Here is a 25080-nt window from a genome sequence, read left to right as displayed (position 1 = left end):
CTTCAGATATAATAAGGTATGATAGGCGATTATTTTCCGCCACAAATTGAAGGCAGTTTCTATTTGCATAAATTAGAATTAAAATGGAGTTTCCCCTAAAATGTTACAAGAATGGATTTTTACCGAGGAAAGCGCATTTTTACAAAACATTAAACACGTTTAAATATTAATTTTTAGTGTCAAAAGAATGATTATCGTAAAAGCAAACTTCAAAAGAAGCTTGAAATGAAAGCTTTAAGAGTTAATTATGTTTAATATAACAGGCTATTTATACTGAGGGAAGTAGTGTCATAACTGTCATAAGGTGCAAATTTCGGTATGGGATGAATTCACTTAGCACAGATGTAATAATAGTTGAATAGAAAAATAGCACACCGATTTTTATTTATTCGTCAATATTTTTATTTTTTTCTATTAAACTGTACATCAAAGGTCTCAAAAATGAATTCCTTATGCCCGATTTATCTGGAAATGATACCAAACTCGAGGTGGTAGGTAAATAGAAGCCGATATGCGGCGTGTAACTTTGGATGCCCCCTTGCCTACCCTCTAAAAAATATATTAATAATGTTGTATGTTATGTACCTATTATTGTGGTTTTTGTCTCCAAACAATTTTCTTTATTAGAGGCTTCAACAGCCCGAAATAAATGGCGTATCTCAATCAAAAATTCAATCTCACTCTGACAAACTTTGTTTCAAGTAGATATTTGTGTCGCGATTAATTTGTACAGTCAACTGTAAAAATATGGGTGCACAAATCATCTCAAAACTATGTCCCATAGCTCTTATATCAGCGAATTAAGAACTATGGGACATATTTTTGAATAAGTTGCCTGTAATTAACGAGTTTTGGCTATTCCAGGTATCAAGATGAACGCGGTTCCAATAGCGCTGAATAAGGCGGGGATGCGAAAGTACGAGGACTTGGAAGTCCCATGTGAAAGTATCTTGGCTTCCTACGTTTGGGTGGACAGCAGCGCCATCGACCTTCGATCCAAAGACAGGACTATTAACTTTGTTCCCAAAACACCAAAAGGTAATAATAAAGGAAGAAGTATCACATTGTAAAATCCTAACCTAAGACTCAAGTTAAATAAAGGAAGAGTATTATACAAGATTAAAGTTTCAGTTGATACTATATACTTGAAGGTTATCAGTCTCATACCTGTCGTACTGATGCCGCTTTATAGGTAAGTAGTTTTATATTTTAGTTGGATGTAAACGAAAATGGTACACACACCACTATCTGCGATTTTGTATAAACTGGTGACAGATAGACATAAAGAGTTACTTTCGTATTTATTATAGGTACTAGTGGCTCTGTGAGCTGTAGACCTCGCGTTGATAGCTTTAAACTGCCATTTTGAAAAATTCCAATATCTGAATCAATTCCCAAATCCGAAGCTCACAAAATTTCATGAGAATCGGTTGAGAATTGCGACCTGTAGAGAACATCCGAATATACGAAAGCATTTTTGCCCTAGTTGAAACGTAGACCTTTCGCTGACGTTTTTATTAGTAGGGATATAACTTTCGTTACATAATCAATTAAATTGTGAACACAATAAGAATTGTTGACTATTCATTTTGCAAATCCATCCTTACATGACCCACTTTTTATTAAAGACACCACACCCGGAGCACGTTGTCTCGTAAGGAACCAATATATAATCATAATCCATAATATTCTAATTATTCATGTTGCATTTCTTTCTTTAGTATCGAACTCTGAAACTCTCTCTCAGTCGGAAGCTCATTAGTATAATTATTGACTGATTTTATTAAAACTGATCTGAGAGTATCTTCTTTTAACCGATGTTTGAACGGACGAAATAACTCTGCTTCTTAGTAAACTTTGCCCAATTCAATATGTATTGAACCACAAAGCTAATGGATGTTTGCTATATACCTGTATTCATTCATAATTGAATGTAGTTGCTTCGGATATGATCAAATCGCTGCAGCGCTGTTTTGCAAGTACGTACCAATTAAATGCTCTTTGCACGTGTTTCGTGTTTGATAAACTTTGCCCTTTGTAAAATCAAAATTGAGCTTACTTCGCCTCTCTACGCCCTATCGTCATCAATTTATGAAAATATACTAAATTATTGTTTTAGCCGATTTTTAGTGTTCCGTACAAAACTTTGTTTACGGAACACTTATGGGATCACTTCGGTCTTGCAAATCAGTTTTATTTCAGGGAGCAGCCAATATACATTAGCATTTGTTAGCTACAGTATTTTGATACATCGAAGTGATTTTTTATATGTGATACATAACATAATATTGCCTCAGTCACAGAATCACGTGTACGAAATGTATGCTAATTGTTTTGTTTCAAATTAGAATATTTGCGGATAATGTGTACCTGTATACAGAAACATAAAGTGCATAACAATAATTTTACAGTTGGCAGCCAATAATTACAATCTCCTCTATGTATAGCCCTATAAAGTAACAGAATTGAGGTCTTCATATTAAGGTTAATGTTACCGTCGCAATTTACTAGATCCCGCATAAGCCACAAGGCTCTGCCTATACCCTCTTATCAGTTCTATCAATCTTATTGCCCAATAACCACCACTCAATGCCTTCGTTCATATCTATTGTGTTCACCCATTTTTATTCAACGCAAAAAACTAAATAGATTGAACTACGAGTAATAGAATATTAGAGCTATCTACGCTCTACGGGGGCTTAGGCTGAAGGTCAAAAATATAGGTAGGAGTTATTAATGGAAAAGAAAAACAAAACCTTGTAAGTGTTTGCAAGTGTTAAGTGTTAATAAAGCTCGACATATTGTATCGCAATTAATCCTGATATTTGACAATATTTACTTGAATTTGTGATAAATTTATTTTGCTACTGCATTTGATGATGATTTTTATCTGTATTGACATTTGTGTATAATATATAGTTGACGACCATAATATAACATTAAACATTAAAAATCGGTTTGTTAAACATTAGTTCAAAAATATGTATGTTTCAACCCTAGCAAGTAGATCCTATTGAATGACATGACATGTGTCAATTTGAAATGTAAATAACTTTGTAGGGTTGTCACTGATGTAATAATATTTCGTTTTAATGATTTTGGTTTACTTTTTAATCCAGCCTTACGATTATAATAACACGATTGTAGATCACTTGATAACACTCGTCTTTCAGCTCAGTATATAGACGCTGGCAACATTACCTCGCTGAATTGCAATGCTTATGCGCTGTGCGAGGAAACTGCCAGCCCTACGGTCCCCATTTACGTCCACCAGCCTCTTTGCTTTAAATAAAGGAGTACTGTACAATATAAAATTATTAAATGTTTCACAGACCTACCGATCTGGTACTATGACGGCAGTAACACCGGACAGGCATCCGCCGACAACGCCGACACGTTCATCTTCCCGCAGAGAATCTACCACGATCCCTTCCGCCGCGGCAGTCACATCTTGGTGCTCGCGGACACTTACCAGCACGATTACCAGCCCACACGTTAGCACATACTTACCTATAGACCGACCGCTTAAGGCCCCATTCGCACGGCAGCTTTTTCAACGCGCGTTAAAAAAGCGTTTGAATGACACAAATGGATAGCCATGTATGTATTCACACGACAGTGGTGACGCTTTTTATCAAGCGTTGTTGAATTTTCGACTTTAAGCCTTGGTCGTTAAATCGAATTTAGAGTGCGGACAGATTCAAGCGCTTTTTTAACGCGCGTTGAAAAAGCTGTCGTGCGAATGGGGGCTAAATGAGTCCTCGCCTGCGCGGTACGGGGGCGACGAGGTAGGACGACTAACTTAAGGGTGGCGGGGAAAGTGCGACCGCAGGCGAAGACTCATTTAAGCGGTCGGTCTATAGTGCATAATTATTTTCCCTCGTATTTTCACGGAAACGTACGAACGTGTCTTACCAGCACGATTACCAGCCCACACGGTAGTACATACTTACCTATAGACCGACCGCTTAAATAAGTCCTCGCCTGCGCGGTACGGGGGCGACGGGGTAGGATGACTAACTTAAGGGTGGCGGGGAAAGTGCGACCGCAGGCGAGGACTCATTTAAGCGGTCGGTCTATAGTGCATAATTATTTTCACGGAAACGTACGAACGTGTCTTAACAGCACGATTAACAGCCCATACGTTAGTACATAATATACATAGTGCATAATTATTTTCCATCGTATTTTCACGGAAGCGTACGAACGTGTCTTGCTATTCAGTCAGTCTCGGTACTAAAAGTACTGACGTGTACTATACGAACAATACATGTGGCATGACAAATACGAACGTTTCCGAGAAAATACGATGGAAAACAATTATGCACTCCATCTGAAAACATTTAATTTTCCTGCAAGCTCTTATGTTAAGTACCTATTCAAACTTATTTTAAATGATATAATTTTAGTTAAAATATTTACAATAGAAGAGTTTAAATATTGAACCTTTATTTTGATTATAGGGTTACACCGTTATAAAGAAAACAGAATACAGTCAGTATAATATATAATTTCTAGTGCCTGTGGGAGTTACACAGCAATAAACACAACTAACAACTGCAACAATAATTAGCGGAGTAATATTATTAATTTGTTTCTATTATTATCGCATAAGCCTATACAGCCACGAACGCAAGTGTCGTCACCGGGATACTGTTTTAAACATCTGACACAGGAAATGTCCTATTCTTATTAAGAATAAGAAAATGATCTAGAAAGAGAAATTATGAAAATATACTAAAGAGAAGAGAGAAATTTTAATTTTCAATATAAATATGTATTAGAACTCCACCTGATAGACAAGTGACCATTACTTGCTCATAACATAATATTTCAAACATACAAAAAAAATATAACTAGTATTTTTAAAAAACCTAGTTGATAATTGACAAATAAAATTATCTAGTAGCTGAAATATTTTAACAGATTTTTTTACATGCAGTATCGAACCGCCGCAAAGCGTGCGTCATGTCGTGCGAGAAGACTGAAGTAGAAGAACCCTTGTTCGGTTTCAACCAGGAGTTTTTCCTTACGACGACAGACAACCGGCCACTGGGCTGGCCGCCCGGCGGCTTTCCCTCCCCGCCCGGGCCATACTACTGCGCTATAGGTGCCAACAAAATCGTGGCCAGAGACCTCATGGAAGCTTTCTACAGGTATTGAAAAATTGCTTACTTTATGTATTTTGCCCTAAGAGTAGGTATGGTTAACTGGTGCCGCCGTGAAAGCGAAGCCGGCCACTGGCGAATTCTTTGGTCTACATTTTATTTAGTATTATACTTCTATTAAATTTTTTTACCATATCACACGACACAAAATATGATCTTTCAAACTCTAGTCACACGTGACTGAAAATATTATGCTGCAGTTGTTATCCTCTAATTTTACCTCATTGCTAGAGATGATCGACCAAATTGTAACCATTGAAATTCAGATCCCTTGCCTATTTTGCGCTCAATATCTGTTATGCCTTAAGGCAAACTAAGTATAATATTTCATGATGGCTAAACTTCAACACAGAACTTTAGATTACCTCCAAAAGTTAGCTACCAAATTTAATGTTAATGAAACTTAACGTTCCTCTTATATATAAAATACTGAGATCGAGTTTGTAGGGTACTGTCACTGTCCCACGGATATGGAAGAGTGAAAGAGAGATGATTACGCTACGCTAAGGAGCGATAATGATTGGTATGTTGGCTAAGCAACCTGTAAAACCAGAAGCACAGAATAAATAATAGTACTAGGTACAAAAGGTTCACTCTCTAACAAAACGCGTCTATTACGAGAGATACAAGCGCAAGCCCGTGCGTTCCATTGCGGTACGCGGCAACTACTACACCAAAATCACCAGCTAGACACCAAAACTGGTGTGGCCTTGTAGCGACGCAATGAAATAGCGGAGTGAGCCACGCCTGCCAGAAGCAACTCATACTTTAGCAACACTGACGCTACTGCAACGCTTATTCAGGCATATTGCTTATTGCTGCAGTCGATAGTGCTTCTAGTTTAGTAGATACATATTTACCATTTCCAAAATTATCCCTTACCCTAATGCGCCTTAATTTTATCTAAGATGAAAATTTGATACTTAAATGTGGTGAAAGCTAGGCATCCGAGCCACTACACCATTCGGGGTTAGATTGAATAAATGCAGTGATTCACCACTAAACTGTATTGAGACATGAAATACGAGTATAACCCACTCCGAAAATACTATGCTGATTAAATTACACCAATAAAACATATATCAACTTGTTACTGACTCGGTTACTGGCCGATTTGGCGTGAAAATCGACGTTACTGGATCAGCAATTACGCGCCAAGTCCATTACATGTGTCATTTGAGTTAAATTGCTCCATTTGTGTCGCCATTTAACTCTGAAAGTCGTTGCCAAATCTACAAAGTTTGTCTGAACTTTCTAAGAAAAGCATAGTATTATATAAATTTACCAAGAAAATGTTAGGTACTGTTGGTAATTGTGTCTTTTAACATAAATCGCTATGAAGGATGTATGCAGGTAAGAGTAGAAGATGCCTAGAATACTTGTATTGTAGCATTAACCCTTTATCAGGCTAAAGGATATATTTATTTATACGGTATTTCAAAGATACTAAGTATTGTACTTAACAATATTAAATATACTGCTCTACATATACCGGGTGTGGCCTTACAGGCCACAAGCAAACAATTAAAACATAGGTTGTACTCCTCAAACGGTGACACTTTAGTTCAACAACTTTTAAACATTATGAGGTATTTAGACTCCATATTTTTCATACAAAATAAATATTATCTTCAATTGACGTCATCGCCGCGCCATATCGTTGCTTGTCACGCCTTTAAACGTAACAAAATTCGAAATACATTGCGTGTTAGAATAAATTTTAAAGTGTATTAAAAATCAAACCACAAGTTATTTTTAAAAGTGGCTGAACATGTTGGTCAGTATGAGGAGTACAGTGTGCAGTTAAATTTTTTGCTCATATTACAGGCCACACCCGGTAGATATCTTTATATAGCGGCATCTATTCTTAGATAAATTTAGCTGCTTGAAGTATTTTGAAATGTCATGTCATGAAGAATTTGCGGGTAAACTGAGTATTTATCAATTAAAATCATACTTTAATTAATTATCAGTGTTTAAGACAAATTATAACTCGTGTAGGACATGATTAGCCTTGCGGCATGCTCCTGACAGGCCGCGCTGGCTCAGAATTAATAACCTAGGCCCAAACTGCGCCATTATTACACTAACTATAATATGAAATATCTGTCGACAGATGTTGTCTCTATGCTGGCGTCCATTTGAATGGCATAAATCCCGGGACGACTCCATCTCAGTGGAATTTCCAGGTATGACTGAAACATTTATTTCTCCTGCAATTAACGTGTAAGCAAGAAAATGGCAAATTAACATTCTAAGTTTGATGGAGCTCTGCCATTACGCGCTTGTTGGCGCACAGTAAAGGAAATAGCTTCGCTTTTTAGGGCTCCGTACCTCAGAAGGAAAAAAACGGAACCCTTATAGGATCACTCGTGTGTCTGTCTGTCTGTCCGTCTGTCACAGCCTGTTTTCTCCGAAACTACTGGACCAATTAAGTTGAAATTTGGTACACATATGTAAGTTTGTGACCCAAAGACGGACATGTATCGTAAACAAATGAATTTTAAACATGGGGGCCACTTGTGGGGGGTAAATGAGATATAAAAAAAATAAAGTTTTTCAAATTATATCGTGTTACATATTATCAAATGAAAGAGCTCAATGTGAGAATCACAAATATATTTTTTTATTAATTTGAAAATAAACATTTTAAGGTGGATGTCTAGGGATGGGATGCCGATTATCAGCCAAAAGATGGCGTCACTGTGCACGAATTGTGGATTTTCACTATTTCTCCCAAAATACAAAGTTTCATAAGATGTGTTGATATGTGCGAAAACTATAAAAAATACTACATCCAAATCGAGACATGTTCAACTCAACATTGTCTCATTTCGTTATTACCGGAATCCAACTGCAAAATATTGCAATTTCTTGCATTCACGCACACTTACGTACTTAAAGTCACCTTAAAGTCAGTGTCAAATGTCAGCAGATTCGTAATGTTACAGTAAAGTAACCTAGAGGGCGCAGCGGATGAAATGTTTATTGTTGAAAAAAGATTGGAAATTAAATAATAAATTCTTGTTTGAGCAACGATTAAGAATTACAAGGCATTCAGAAGCAACTAATGTTTTCGACCATCAACTGTCATGTGCTCGTGGCACCCGTAGCCTCTATTTTGAAAAAAATCAGATTGTAGCTAAGATACATGGTTCAAACCCCGACAATGCCAGTTTTTTTTTATTTTATAATTTTAGCATTCTCTTTTGAATTATTTTAAGCGTATGTTATTCTTCGAAACTAAACTTACGTGAGTAAAATATTTTCAGTATTTTAATAATTTTTTAATAATATTATGGGAAGATTTATAAAAGTATTTTTATTTTCCGGTTTTCAAAGGATATAAATAATGATTAAAATAATTAAAAAAAAGTCATGCATGAGGCTAATTAGGATCGCAGAATAGGTACATAAGAAGTCAACTATCGACGAAGTATAGCTGGTCAAGCAGATCTTGTCAGTAGAAAAAGGCGGCAAATTTGAAAAATGTAGGCGCGAAGGGATATCGTTCATAGAACATTTGGATTTCGCGCCTTTTTAGGGTTCCGTAAAGGGTAAAACGGGACCCTATTACTAAGACTTCGCTGTCCGTCCGTCCGTCCGTCCGTCCGTCCGTCTGTCACCAGGCTGTATCTCACGAACCGTGATAGCTAGACAGTTGAAATTTTCACAGATGATGTATTTCTGTTGCCGCTATAACAACAAATACTAAAAACAGAATAAAATAAAGATTTAAATGGGGCTCCCATACAACAAACGTGATTTTTGACCAAAGTTAAGCAACGTCGGGAGTGGTCAGTACTTGGATGGGTGACCGTTTTTTTTGCATTATGGTACGGAACCCTTCGTGCGCGAGTCCGACTCGCACTTGCCCGGTTTTTTTACTGACAAGATTGAAAGATTTGCTTGACCAGGTATAAAATAAAAGTTTCCAAAATTTTATTGAAATGATATACCTACATGAAATAATCAAATACAACACATTTACTAAAAATAACTTTTAAAATAAGGCATATAAAATTACCAAAAAGATGAAATAAAATAAATAAATAAATACAAAAAGAAATGAGTCTTTGTTCGTGGTTTGAACCCTGTCATGCTGTTCAACTTGTTAGACTTATACTCAGTAGCTAAAAGCCACTAGACCATTTGACCATAGTAGACCCGGGCGAAAAATGCCTTCTTATTTAAGTAACCCATTACTGTCAAAAATATCAAGTTTGAATTGATTTGAAATATAATTTTTCATTGTCGACTTATTGACATTCAAACGTTGCGAGCATGTTGTACTTTAAACCATTTGGCAACGCCGCACGGGGAATTCTTCTGAAAATGTATGTCCTTTTATATTTTGATATTTATGGATATATGAGGATTCTTCTACTTATGTTGCAAATTGATTAAATTATCCAGAAAAAAATGCTAATGCAAAGAAAACAAGAAATATCCGTTTCATGATTCGGTTAAATTGTGTTCTAATGTATGGGGAAGACAAACTAATTATAGCCAGCCTTTTATGAATGTAGTATGATACCTTGCCTTGCTTGTAGTGCCGTGTGGTGGCCGGCTTTAGAATAGCGCCAACCTTCACATAGGATAGGGTGTCGTACGAGGCGACTAAGTCCACAAACGAAGCAAGAAGCTATTTCGTCACAGGGGAGATGGTCCTCTTAGCATTGTTTTGCAATCCATCTAGGAGAAGGATACTCCAAAATAAAACCCGGAATGGAGTTTCCGTAAGGCGCGAGTAGGGTCCAACCTGAAATATGCGGCAGATTCCTGCAGCTGACCTGTCTCCACACGTATTGGCTTGCCTTTCCTGTGGCATAAGACAGTGAAGCCGAGAGGGTAATGCAGGTGCTGGGCATCCCTGCGTTTCCTTAATTCCGTCCCAGGCGGTGTAATGTATGTTACACCATAAATCGTCTGGAATAGACGTAAAGGCCAATGATGATGATACCTTAGGGTATGGTGCTTTACGCACACTAGAGTTCCTTCCCCTCCCCCTGACGCAACCCCCCCTTTTTACATGAAATATGTCCCGGTACAGAGTTTTTTACATTTTTTGAGGAAAGAATATATTTTAGGAAAACAGTGTCAATGAAAGAAATAATCCTTAATAAATTCTTAATAAAAAAGGTCATATTGATTTTTTTACATTATGCACATTCATGTATTAGCTTGTTAAAATTCGAAATAACATAGTTTTTACTTAGGATTCGAAACTCATTCATTATACACGGTGTAACACGAGGAAACCGAATAATTTTGACAGCGTATTCCTGATCATATTTAGAGACAAAAATGTCCTATAAACTTTTTTGAAATGCAGCTAGTTTCAGAGTTAATACCAATTTAAAAACAAAACAAGTTTTTATTGTTACATAGTTCAAAACGCCTTTTTGATGGCGATGTTGTTACTATGGGATTTAGTCTAAATATCCTTATTGATATGTCAAAAAGTGACAATTAAGTAACACGTTGCAAAAACTATGTTATACGAAAAAGAAGTAAAAATCCATGTTAACTGATAAGTTTACCAATAACATTTACTTTTTATGTACATACATATATATTAAAAAAAGAAAAAAAAAGCGGCCAAGTGCGAGTCGGACTCGCGTTCCAAGGATTCCGTATATTACACAATTTTTAACAATGTATTTTTTATTTTATTTATTTATTTATTTAGATATTTAATTCAGGGAACAAGGCCCATATTACAAATACCTTACAGACTAACATACATATGTATTTTATAAACTTAAAACTAAACATTATTTATGCGAAACGTGAGTGAAATCTTTAAAAAATCCGTAGGAGTCGGATCAAAAACTGTAATTAAGTCCGACTCACGCTTGACTGTACATTTCTAATAGATTTTCCTGTCATCTATAGGTATAGACCTATTTTATGTATTTTTTCAAAATTTTAAACCTAGTAGTTTCAGAGATAAAGGGGGAGGGGTAATAGTCATTTTTTTCCTATTTTCTTGAATAACTTCTAAACTGTTTATTCGAAAATTATAAAAAATATGTATTTGAGATCCTTACAATAAGCTCTTTCATTTGATATGTAACATGATATAGTTTGAAATTTTTTATTTTTTTATTTATTCATTTACCCCCCAAAAGTGGCCCCCATGTTTAAAATTCATTTGTTTACAAACTTACATATGTGTACCAGATTTCAACTTGATTGGTCCAGTAGTTCCGGAGAAAATCGGCTGTGACAGACGGACAGACAGACAGACGCACGAGTGATCCTATAAGGGAACCCTAAAAACAATAAAAAAAATAGTTTTCGGCGAAATTGACCTAAACTCATACAAACATTTTTTCCTTCTTTTAATTTGACCTCAGAAATAAAATCTTTCGCATTTCTTGAGGACACCTTGTATAATAAGTGTTATAAAATGAATATAACCTTTTTTACTAAGAATTTAATAAGGAACTATTTCTTTCATTGACACTTTTATCCTAAAATGTATACATGAGGTCAAAAAAAGGAAAAGATGTAATATGTGTTTAGGTCAATTTCGCCAAAAAAAAATTTTTGTTTGGTTTTTTTTTTTTTAATTTTATGAATGAATTTGTATATAAAAATTAAATGCTATTGGTAAACTTGTCACTTAAAATGTTTTTTTTTTCGTAAAACTTATTTTTTGCAAAGTGTTACTTGTCACTTTTTGACATATCAATAAGGATATTTAGACTAAATCCCATAGTAACAACATCGCCATCAAAAAGGCGTTTTGAACTATGTAACAATTGTTTTTTTTATTGGTATTAACTCTGAAACTAGGCGAGTTTCAAAAAGTTTATAGGACATTTTTGTCTCTAAATGTGATCAGGAATACGCTGTTAAAATTATTCGGTTTCCTCATGTTACACCGTGTATAATAAATGAGTTTCGAACCCTAAGTAAAAACTATGTTATTTCGAATTTTGACAAGCTTATACATGAATTAGGTGCATCATATAAAAAAAAATGAATATGACCTTTTTTATTAAGAATTTATTAAGGATTATTTCTTTCATTGACACTTTTTTCCTAAAGTGTATACTTTCCTCAAAAAATGTAAAAAACTGTGAACCGGGACATATTTCATGCAAAAAGGGGGGGTTGCGTCAGGGGGAGGGGAAGGGACGCTAGTGTGCGTAAAGCACCATACCCTAAGGTATCATACTACATTCATAAAAGGCTGGATATAATTAGTTTTTCAAAAAGCACAATTTGACCGAATATATGAAAGAGGGTCATTGTTGTTGTAAAAGGTGTGCAGGAAATGATACGTTTCTGCACTAGAGCAGTTTAGGTTCCAATTCCAAGTACGATTTTATTATTCTTTTTACAATAAGCAATTGAAATTTGGGTATAAATGGATTTGTTATACAATTTCCATTCTGATATTTGACTCCCCATTCCATAAATTACTTTTCAAATTGTTAATTGAAAATACCTACTCTCAAAAATACCTACTATAAAAATGTATTTAAAAAAACACATGCATTTTACTTTCCTCGTATGCGAAATGAAAAGTAGAGTGTTTTAACTCGGGTGAAAGGCAGCATTTTTGAAAAAACCAGGCAAGTGCGAGTCGGACTCGCGCACGAAGGGTTCCGTACCATAATGCAAAAAAAAACAAAAAAAAAGCAAAAAAAAAAACGGTCACCCATCCAAGTACTGACCACTCCCGACGTTGCTTAACTTTGGTCAAAAATCACGTTTGTTGTATGGGAGCCCCATTTAAATCTTTATTTTATTCTGTTTTTAGTATTTGTTGTTATAGCGGCAACAGAAATACATCATCTGTGAAAATTTCAACTGTCTAGCTATCACGGTTCGTGAGATACAGCCTGGTGACAGACAGACGGACAGACGGACGGACATAGCGAAGTCTTAGTAATAGGGTCCTGTTTTACCCTTTGGGTACGGAACCCTAAAAATATCATCTACTAATGTTATTGTTATGCACAAGCAGAAGATATTATAGAATCTTGTTTATTTACAAGAAGATGACATTTTTCTCCACATACCTATATATTTTTGAGAAAAATATAGCTAGGTATTTTAGTTTAAAAATCATTGTTACAATAAATATAGGCTTTTCCAGAGAACATTTACCGAAACGAAAGCAGAATTCACAAGGGTTTTCGGTGGACGACCGTAACGCGAATGATTGCTTGGACTGACCTTTCTATAAATATATAAATGTATTTTATTGTGTAATAATCATAATAATTATTAAGTTATATTAAATCTGGGAATGAAATTATATCAGAAAGGAGATTCTTAAATAAAGTAGGTATACTCGTAACATGCTTTGTGCATTAAATATACCTCCCTCTATTGAGTGAAAATAAAACAAAATACACAGGTAATCTGTGTTGCGGTTTTAAAGTGCCATCTGTTACACCTTTGACAAATTAAAAATGATTGCTTGTCAAATGAATTCGCCATGTTAGAATTACACCGATACTATAAGCATCACTCACACAAACAAGCAATGAGGCAAAATTTTACCAATATTCAAAGGCTTTTTTCTTAATAATTTTAATCAAAATCTAGTATTTTTTTACGTTAAGCGAAGACAGAAATATATATACTACCCAAACATTACATATACAAGTGAAGAAACCCTATATAATAGGAGCTAGGGTGCCAAGAAAGTTGTATGAAAATCGAGCAAGGAGAACCACCTTAAAAGTAATTCAAGAAAATAGGCAATAAATGACAATTCCCCCCCTTTATCTCTGAAACTACTCGGTCTTAAATTTTGAAAAAAAAATACATAAAATAAATCTTTACCTATAGATGACAGGAAAACCTATTAGAAATATGTAGTCAAGTGTGAGTCGGACTAATTACTTAGTTTTTGATCCGACCCCTACGGGTTTTTTAAAGGCAATTCACTCGCGTTTCACATATAAAAAATACATTGTTAAAAATTTTGTAATGTACGGAACCCTTGGAACGCGAGTCCGACTCGCACTTGACCGGTTTTTAAGATTGTCGGCGACTTGGGGACAAATTTTATGCTCGATTGCTCGTTTCAGTAAATCGTGTCTAAAATGTTTTGACAATAAGGAAGTGCCGCAAGCAAGATGGGGTATTTTGCCGCGACAGTGACGTACAAAAACAATGTTGATGAAATTACTTAACAGTGTTTACATTGATGAACATTGATTTTTTGACATTTACTTTTAAAAAACCGGACAAGTGCGAGTCGGACTCGCCCACCGACGGTTCCGTACTTTTTAGTATTTGTTGTTATTGTCCGTGACACATGACGGCAGCGTTACGTTACGCGTTACGCTGAATCGAGTTTATAATTTTTTCCCCACCTCAAAAAGTGGTCAGCGCCGCTAACGAAGTTTTCACTTCAAAAATAAATGTTAAGAATGACGGTAACAGTACCTCATCTTTATTACTTTGCTTGATCTATCGAAATACAGATGGCGGGAACTTTTGCACGAATAACGGGGCTAAGCCGCGTTTTATTGCCATTGGCATTTTTTATGGTGTCGTTATTCACATTTAAAATGCCGCAATTCCTATTTATTACTGGCAAGTTCTTATTACTACTGTAGTAAGTAAGTACCTAAGTAATTTATTTATTGTAAGCTGTGTAGGTACTTACATAAAGGTGTTCAATATAAAGGTATCAACAGTTGCTCGTTTCGAGCGTACAATTTAATTTAGTAAGTATACTTACTTAGGTCGATGTAAATATTCTAGCCTTGTTTCAGTAAGGGTAACTTTAACCTTTATGTATTATGTCTTTATTATTATTTCCCGTACCTATTAAAATAAATAATTTAGTTTTGCTAATGTTTCTTCATCTTTATCCCATGTTCTGCTTTTTTTCAAAACTTATTCGAAACAAAACAGAGAAGTTGTGCGGATTTATTTGTTCAGGTAAATAAATTTCCTATATAACTTCAAAATGGATTAGCCGATGTAGTTCTGACTTTCTACCCACTCGAGACTCGAGCTGCACGAGTTTTCTCAACTGAGGAAGCTGCGTACACGTAGCTCGATAGCGCGGGAATGTTGGGGACAAGCGGGGTTCCTGAACATGTGTAAAGTCGACGTCAGAGATATGTTTACACAGTTCGTGTGCAATTCATATGCAGCCGAGCGTTTCTTTTATTTTTTGCTATTTTCATATAATATTGTGACCTTTTTTGCCTCTTTTGTGTTATTTCTAGTCAGGATCGCGCCTTTTCACCCTTATAGGAGAAAAAAAGTGTCCTAAAATTTCCATACATTTTTGAAACTTTCTTTTTGTTACCGCCATACAAAGTACGTATATGGGAAATTGGTAACACAGTAAGAAAAAAGTTCTGATACTTTTTGTTATCCCATTAGGAACGAAAGAGCTCGTGATTCTGAGTAGAAATAACACAAAAGTGGCAAAAAGGTCACAATATATAAAAATGGCAGAAAAATAAAAGAAACGCTCAGCTATGTATTATTGGTTTCTGGCGATCAGAATTCGTTTTTTTTTAATCGATGATAATACCACAGGTGGGGCCTAGTCCTGGCATCTGTTCGGCCGACGACCTGTGGATGGCGCGATACATTCTGGCGCGGCTGGCGGAGGAGTACGGCACAGTGGCCTGCTTCGACCCCCAGCCCGTGCCCGACTGGCCCGGCAACGGCACCTTCTGCTACTTCTCCACCAAGGATATGAGAGAAGAAGACGGCATACTGTGAGTTATATAGACCGACCGCTTAAATGAGTCCTCGCCTGCGCGGTACGGGGGCGACGGGGTAGGACGACTACGGGTGGCAGGGAAGGTGCGGGCGGCAGGCGTACGGCGCCCCCGTACCGCGCAGGCGAGGACACATTTACGGCCTGGCCACGACATTGGTCTAAGGCGATCGGCGGGGCGACGGGCGGGGCGGAAAACGCGAGCGACCGCCAGGCATGCCACGTACTTTCAGTAGCGGCGACAGCGACTAGGAGCGGCTGGGACGTAGACGTATTTAAAATCATGTTTTCTTGTTCAAAAGTGCAAAAAAGTGAAAGTGTGAATATAATTCATCGTTTGTCAATGGGTGTATGGTCTAAATACAGGACGACAAATTTATTTACATCTAGTTTAGTATTTTATATATTGTATATATAAAGCACCCAAAAAAACGAGTACTTACACAAGAATAAGTGTGGAGACGTCACAACATACTTAAATACGCGAAAGTACATTTAAAATTTCAATAATAAACTTCCGTCTCCATGTCGCTCGAAAAAAAAACAAAATGTTTTGTTCCGCATCGCCCCGCTCGATCCGTCTCGCCGCCTAGGCCGGTCGCGCCGCTCTAAAGTCGTGGCATCGCCCGCGCTGCCCGATACAAATGTTCGAGTCGCGCCCCTCCCCGCTCGCCGCCGCCGCCGGTCGCCCGGTGCACGCCGCGCGCGTTGCCGCTCGGCGATAAGGCTCGTGGCATGCATTATGCGTCGCCGGGTTATTGTTTTTGCGACTTACCGCCGGTCGCCGCCGCCGATCGCCTTAGACCAATGTCGTGGCCAGGCCGTTAAGCGGTCGGTCTATAGATATGTTTAGTCTGAGGGCCTACCGCGAAAAACGAAAAGCGTAATTTCTTTATCGGCCTCTCTGTCACTAAAATATACAAGAGCGATAGAGAAGCAGATAGCGTAATTTCGATTTTCGTCTTACCCGGTAGGCCCTCTGGTTGTCACGCATATTGTAAGCTATGCTGAGCAGCATCAAAAAATGTTTGGATATGTACGAGTATTAACATACTGGACCGGGGCACATTTTGCGTGCGCGTAAAAATTTTTTATTCTGACTACCTACAAGTGTTTAATATTAGCCTACCTTTAGATAAGTTACTAAAATAAGTACTATTTTATAATAGTCTGGTAAAGCGTCATTGAGCGTTTGTATTGCTGTAAAAATGTGGAAAGGCCGGTGTGTATTATTCGGTTATAGAACAAACAAATTTCCATTTGGCTAATCTAAAATCAATATACTGTAAGATTCATTAAAATTACTAATTATTAGAAACAGATTTAATGAAATAAAGAGTTGAATAATCATTGGTAATCTATAATTTAATAAATTTAAAAGTAACGTGATTGATAGTTGACCTTTGTAAATAGAAGGTAGTTGGAAGAAAGAATAAAAGACGACTGGCATGGCGGTTAACGGGCATTCGGTTACGGGCAGAGGTGAAGGGAGGACGATTGTGAAGTAAGGTGATTGGAGATTGAACTGTAACGGAATATTGTGATCAAGAAATATATTGTTGTTATGAAAGAAGGAATTTTTATTATAATACACTATTCAAATTAATTACACTAACAAAACTGTCATTTTTAATTTTCATCTATATTAATTTCGCTTTCGCAGTTTAACTCTATCGTTAAGTCATAAAATTTACTGGAATAATCAGTTTGGACACAAATTGAACCGAAATCAATGGCGTGTGAGACATAAATCACGAAATGTGAACATGAAAATTATAAATCAGTACGTAAATTGACCGCAATGTGCAACTTTGATAGCAGCCGAGTTAATATTTGCTTACCACCAATTTAAACCACCATCAAACCTCATTTTAACTGTTCAATATCTGGGAGACTGAGCTTTGCTGGGAAAATATTTAAAAACTCAATTATACGCGTTTTTCCAGGTATAAGACATAGCTAGATCGATTTATCGCCCTCGATAACCCCCATATAGCATATTTCATGTACCTAATCGTTAGAGCCGTTTCCGAGATCCATAATATATATATATATATATATATATATATATATATATATATATAAATAAACAAGAATTGCTCGTATAAAAGTATTAGATTAGATAGACATATCGATTAGATAAATATGCCTTTTTCATCGTATTATGTTGCTTTTGTCTTTTACTATTACAAACTCAAAAGAAATGTCTACATGATACAAAACACCCCAACATCCACGTTTCAGTATAGTCGCCATCAGATAAATCGGAGCAGCCAAGGTGCTCACAAATATCTGAAGACGCCTCTATTGTCAAGGATTGACAGACTGACTGACTTGACTTGGCTTAGAGTGCGTGTTCAGATTTTATGAACACCGTGGCCGCTCCGATATATCTGATGGCTACTGTACAGCTAGTATGGCGACGTGGGTACTAGTAGGGATACTTACTATACACGAGACAGCGTAAAAAGGAAAGCCAGTTTAAATCGATATAAGTACTTTGTAGCGTCAGACAATTTTTGAAATGCATCGATACATCGTAAAAATTCATCGTGTTTCATTATTGACACCTTGTGTGATGCAAATTGGTTGTACAAACAGCAGCACTCCTAACTGTACGTAGGTGGACCTTATTACAAAGGGCATAAGGTCCACCGATGTACAGTTAACAGTGTGGGCGATGGTACCCTGTTCCATTTGCTTGTTAGCAGAGTGAAACAGTTTGTACGGTCCAGTTCATAAATATAAATCCATTTTTTCACCTTATTGCAATGGATTAAGGTGAAGCGATGTATACATATTTTTGGACTAGACTGTATACACACAAAAGTTGCACTGCGGCTTATAATCACGTACCTACAGCCAGCAAAAATTTCTAAGCGGGCGTGGTGATCAAAATGATCAACATGTTCTCTTATTCTCCTGAATCTTAACAATAAAGCTGTTAGAACACCTTGAGTAATTTCTTGTTATTGATTTGTAATATTTGTAATGCACATGATTTGTCAGGTGTCAAAAGTGGATACCCACCGTATGTGAACGTACTTACCTACTGTAACTGTGTGTGTACTGAAAGCCCGAATTACATCCCAATTTATTTCCAACTTTTAGGTACCGGCATTGATTTGGCTATATCTTAAGGTTTACCGTGAGTAACGATGTTGAAAAATGTGTAACCGTTATGGTCCTTTACACATTCTTTAACCCGCTGGCTCGCATGTTAATTATTGTTTCCACGAATGTAAAAATATTTTCCATAATGTACCACATCAACACCACAGCATATTTGTACTTTATACAAGCGGTCGTCCACTATCCTTTTAATCGCGTCTTCACTTGCTTCAGAAAGTGTATCTGTAACTACTTTTAAGTTATTCTTTTTATTGAACTGTGACGCGGTGGGCAAAGTTATGTTAAAGAGCAAAGTTTTATAATTTTAACGGTAACTGTGTTGTAGGGTGATCGAGCGCGCGATCGACAAGATGTCTCGACGGCACGGCGTGCACATCAATGAGTACGACGCCCACAACGGCGCCGACAACGTCAAGCGGCTCAATGGGAAGAATAATACCTCTCATATCAGAGATTTCACGGCAGGTAATTATAGACCGACCGCTTAAATGAGTCCTCGCCTGCGCGGTACGGGGGCGACGGGGAGGGACAACTAAGGGCGACAGGGAAGTTGCGGGCGCCGTGCGCCTGCCCCTCCCCGTCGCCCCCGTACCGCGCAGGCGAGGACTCATTTAAGCGGTCGGTCTATAGACTTTCCGTTTATGTTTTGACGACTGATCTGGCTTAGTGGGTAGTGATCCTGCCTATGAAGCCGATAGTCCCGGATTCGAATCCTGGTAAGGGCATTTATTTGTATAATGATACAGATATTTGTTCCTAATTCATGGTTGTTTTCTATGTTGTATGTGTTAAGTATTTGAATATAATACCTACATAATCGTTGTCTGAGTAAGCAAAACACAAGCCTTCAGCTTACCGTGGGGCTTAGTCTATTTTGTGTAAAAAATGTCCTTATAATATTTATTTATTATATGTAGGGTGACTACTATAATTATTGGACACTAGGGCACTACATAGTGATTGGCCACTCCTAGCAAATTGTAAGAAACAAGCCAATATAAGTCTTAGTGTCCAATTTCTATGTGGTTGCCAATAACTACAGCAGTCACCCTATTCCCTTGTACTTAGTATCGCAAATAACCAAGCTAAAGCACAGAATGAGTAATAGTACTATGGTACAGTCGCCATCAAGATATATTGGAGCTGCCAAGGTACTCAAAAATATCTGAACACGCACTCTAGCGCCTTGACAATAGAGGCATGTTCAGATATTTGTGAGCACCTTGGCAGCTCCGATATATCTGATGGCGACTGTACAGAAAAGAAACATTCTACAAAACCGAAGTTTGACAGCGATTCAGGGACGAATCCTGTTGTCCGTTTCTAATATGACACTATCCCTTTCGGCTATTTAGGGTTGTCAAAATTCAGGTCATTATCTTATCTGTGGTCGTACACGCAATGGGACGGCAAGTTGTGCCAACCCTAATAAAGTAAGGTCAACGAATCGAGATAATGTTACTTTCCTTATCTCTCGTACATAATAATGTCGAAAGCTGTTGTTGCGTGGCACAGTCAACTGTAAAAATGTGGGTGTAGACAACTTACTCAAAAATATGTCCCATAGTTCTTAATTCACTGACATAAGAGTTATGGGACATATTTTCGAGATGATTTGTACGCCCTTATTTTTACAGTTGACTGTACACGGTAGCTGTCCGTTTGATTTAATTTGAATTCATTTCTTCTTCTACCTCGCTTTATCCCGGCATTTTGCCACGGCTCATGATTTTATTTGATTTTATTTATTTCATAACAATAAAAAAATCGAAGAAGTGCCAGTCGGACTCGCTCACCGAGGGTTCCGTACTTTTTAGTATTTGTTGTTATAGCGGCAACAGAAATACATCTGTGTAAATTTCAAATTACATGTCACGGTTCCTGATATACAGCCTGGTGACAGCCAGACAGACAGACGGACAGACGGGTAGTGAAGTCTTAGTACTAGGGTCACGTTTTTACCCTTTAGGTACGGAACCCTAATTATGCTATACCAATTTGTACAATACAGTATATAATATTCGTCAATATGTTAATGTCTAAATAATTTACAAATCAAATGTCTAAAATAAAAAGCAATAAGTACAAAATAATAATAATAAAAAAAATCTTTATTTCAGAATATTAAAAAAAAATCCATACCGTTAGTAAGTCCCTACATTAAAATTAATTATGTATTATCATTTTACATTTTGGGTAATAATACATAGCATAGATGCTTTCAACATTTGTACCGCCATTTGTCGAATATTTAATTTAATGTTTTTAATCACGGAAAGTTATTTTGTTACGTTGGCCCGGTTAATTAGTGCAAATGAAAAATACGGCGCTCCCAACGACGATGACAACGCTCGACGGCAACTTGCATATTAAAGACTGCAGGTAACGAACAAATTTTCCCTTTATACTGTAAAGGCAACAAGAGTTTTCCAGCGGGTGATTTAGGAGCATTCCACGTACTGTCCCGTACAAAAGCATGTTTTTTCTTCTGTGTTTATTGTTACCTTAACAGGGTAATTTTTGCGCTCTTGAATTTGCTTTTATTTTTGAATAAAAAATCGAAACTATGACTAACTAATGAATAACGGCTCGATTCGGAAAATGAATTAGATTTCTACTAGACTTCAACAAGTTACGATATGGATAATTTAAAGATATTTGTAAGATAGATATGTCAAATTTGACGTTTCCGCGATTCTGGAGGTCCTCTTGAACGATTTCGACAAGTTATGATTTAGATATCCAAGTCACATCTAGTCGATATCTAATGTAGATCTAGTTGATCTCTAAATCGTCTCTTGATCTTGTGATTATCTCGAAATCCGAATAGGCCTGTAACTTCTTTTGCTCAGATATGTGATATGTCTAATAACTGAAACGAATGTACTACAGTGTATAGTTAACCGTTAAATACAATTCTCATTGAAATCCTCAAGATAGTTTTTGGGTTTGGCTGGCAAGTAAGAGCTAAACTAAGCATTAAACCAGAAATTCTATCGGTTTCGATCCGACAATGCGACACAATCCGTGAAATAGCTTTTAGACATCTAAAGCTCTACATTTCACTGTTCAACTTTCAATGGTGGTTGATTACTTAGCTACGATTGCGTGATAGATCAATCAAAACGGTCCAATAATTACTCATCATCTCCAAAAGAACCTTATTCCCCACGTTTTAACGTTCAAAATTTAAAACTATGCAAAGTGAGAATTGAGATTGTAGATCTAGAAGTGAACAATTCAAATCAGTCATCAACAGTACTCAAAGACCGTTTGAGAGAAACTGTCTATTGAACTAAGAAATTCCAACTTATAAGTAGATAAGGTTGCACACGATGAAGCGTGGTTTAGCCTTCTTCACACTAGGCGAGAACTGAGACACCAGCGCGCCGCCCTCCCACCTTCGTCACCGGGCACGGCATTCTCCTGCCAGCTATGCGGTCGCGGTTGCCGCTCTCGCATTGGACTTAATAGTCATTTACGGAAGTGCCGCACTCTTAATATAGACGCTGCTTAAACCATCATCTTATTGATGTGACAGGCCATTGATGATGTTGATGACAATGAAATAGTTCCGAGTAGATGAATAATTATGATTCGAACTTTAGAGATTGTTAAAACTTTACAACATACAAGAGTGACTTGACAAATTCTGAATACTAATTGGCTTTAAAATAACTTAAGTATATTTTAAGGATTGAAAAGCGCTGGTCGCCTAGCGGTAAGAGTGTGCGACTTGCAATCTAGAGTTCGCGGGTTCAAACCACGGCTCGTACCAGTGAGTTTCTCATTTCATCATTTGATATTTACCAATTGCTTTTCGGAGAAGGAAAACATCGTGAGGAAACCGGACTAATCCCAATAAAGCCTAGTTTACCTTAGTTTAGTTTAAGGGTTGGAAGGTCAGATGACAATCGCTTTCGTAAAAAGCTAGCGCCTACGCCAATTCCTGGGATTAGTTGCCAAGCGGACCCCGGGCTCCCATGAGACGTGGCAAAATGCCGGGACAACGCGACTAACGGAGGAAAAAGAAGCGTGCTCGTGATTCTGAGTAGAAATAACACAAAATATTGATCATCATCATCATCATCTCAGCCATAAGACGTCCACTGCTGAACATAGGCCTCCCCCTTTTCTGGGGGGTGAATGCCATAATCGCCACGCTTGGCAGACGGGTTGGCGATCGCAGTCGAGTACACCGAATTTGAGGGACGCTGCTGCCCGTCCACCGGTGGTCTTGGACGTGGTTTAAGGACATACCCGGGTCCCTAATATTGATGGATTTTCGAAAAAAAGTAAATGATACACTTTTATGTATAAATGCTCATCGATTTAACGATTTAATGATAATCCCTACACGTGTCTCATAAAGTCTCACTCTCGTCGGAAATTACCTATATGACCTATTTCATAAAATCTGTTGGGATTGAGAAATATCACGTAGTTGTGTTACGAGCACAGAGAAAAATCTTCCAGACTGAGCATAGTCGCGCTACCCCCTCTGCCACGCATACGGTAATTTTACTCCATGTTCGAGTCGAAAGTGTCTTTGTGTGACATCCGTGTCTTTGAACGGACCAATCACGGCACGGGACTTCGCTCACCTCGTCCCGCGCACCCCCGCATTTTTGGCATCATCGGTTGCATGAAATAATTGCTCTAAACTCGGTCTAGAGGATTCCTAGTCTATGGTTACGAGTATGCTAATATTTTAAATCAGGGTGCTTAGGCAACGTGCCGATCGTTAACGCTCCGTGGCGTAGAGTAGTCATCTCTCTCTATCACTCTTCCATATTAGTGCAACAGTGACAATTGCGTTTCGTTCGCTACGGAGCGTTAACGATTGGCATGTTGGCTACGTAACGTAACCTACTTAATAACGGTTTATATTAATTTTTCTTTGTTGCTTTCAATAGGACTTTCCTAAAAAAGCTACTTTTTGCGGATTTTTATTGCAATAGGCTTCAAAGTATTTTGTGATTTACAGTGTGTGTTAAGTTGAAATTTATTTAATTAAGTTTTGTGTACTTAACTACTTTCGTCCTGGTGGTCATCTATTACCAACCACCTATTTACATTTGCTAAGTGATTGATAGAGCGGAAGTAATGGGAAGTCATTGCTCCATTAATTCCACTGAATCGACTGAACACTTACCAACTTCGGACCAATTTTCTAAATCTTGACATCGAGAGGGTATCTAGAGAATAATAACTACGTTACACGTTGAGAGTTCCTATATCGATAAATTAAATTATTGATACTATCTCTAATACTAGTGATCGCCGAGCTTCGTATGTAACTTTATATTATTTGTAAGTAATAATTTGGAGTCGCGATACAATTTATGAAATTTACACAAAACAAATTTCATATTATGATCGTCAGGTTAGAATATATAATCGTGAATTAGTGAACTTTCAAAAATTCTTTTAAGATAAAGATGAGATTCGAATCGATGAAGTTAGTATAGAAAGGCTTCAAGACTATTCATAGATTTTGGTAGGTATTATGATCTAGAATTGCACTACGATTTTTATTAAACACTTTTGCTGAACCTACGGCACCTGAAAATCTCTACCGATAATACCGATATCTCTCTCTAATAATAATAAATTATCAGACCTTACTTTTGAAATACTTACTTTTGTTTTGTTTTTATTGATTATTTTATATAAAAGAAATGCAATAAAGACTGTGGTGTTTGTAAATTTTTCTGGTGTCCTCACTTTAAACGAACGTTGGTTCCGTTAAATTGAATGTTTGTTTGTTGAAGGTGTCGCCAACCGAAGCTGCAGCGTCAGAATCCCTCGCCAGGTGGCGGAGGACAAGAAAGGGTACCTGGAGGACCGGAGACCTGCCGCCAACGCGGACCCCTACCGCGTCATCAACATTATGCTCAGGACTTGTGTCATGGATGAATAGCCTCGCTAAGACGGGTAGCTACAGAAGAACCGCGAACGAAGTTTTACCTCTTTGCACTTACGTAAGAATCCACAAGTGCGACAGAGGAAAAATTTCGTACGTGGTCCGCGGTAAGCCCTCAGATGTGCAAGTTGCTA

General features: G+C 37.3%; 1 protein-coding gene across 1 annotated transcript; it reads left to right on the top strand.

The window, feature by feature from the left end:
• On the top strand, nucleotides 1-24992 carry LOC134666020 (glutamine synthetase 2 cytoplasmic-like). The gene is made up of 8 exons (XM_063523101.1): nucleotides 1-16; nucleotides 865-1038; nucleotides 3333-3494; nucleotides 4943-5156; nucleotides 7285-7357; nucleotides 15702-15886; nucleotides 19346-19485; nucleotides 24795-24992. Exons 2-8 carry the CDS (start codon nucleotides 873-875, stop codon nucleotides 24941-24943), a joined length of 1089 nt encoding a protein of 362 aa, XP_063379171.1. The 5' UTR covers nucleotides 1-16; nucleotides 865-872; the 3' UTR covers nucleotides 24944-24992.
• Nucleotides 24993-25080: the final 88 nt, after the last annotated feature.

This window comes from Cydia fagiglandana, chromosome 7, assembly GCF_963556715.1.
Source record: "Cydia fagiglandana chromosome 7, ilCydFagi1.1, whole genome shotgun sequence".
Lineage (NCBI taxonomy): Eukaryota > Metazoa > Arthropoda > Insecta > Lepidoptera > Tortricidae > Cydia > Cydia fagiglandana.
The sequence above is the reverse complement of the archived record's forward strand: the minus strand, read 5'-3'. Positions and strand labels throughout refer to the sequence as shown.

Coding starts and splice junctions, on each gene's coding strand:
- LOC134666020 (XM_063523101.1), top strand. CDS start 873: ATGAACGCGGTTCCAATAGCGCTGAATAAGGCGGGGATGCGAAAGTAC. Junction 7,358..15,701: donor CATCTCAGTGGAATTTCCAG/GTATGACTGAAA, acceptor ATAATACCACAG/GTGGGGCCTAGTCCTGGCAT. Junction 15,887..19,345: donor AGAGAAGAAGACGGCATACT/GTGAGTTATATA, acceptor ACTGTGTTGTAG/GGTGATCGAGCGCGCGATCG.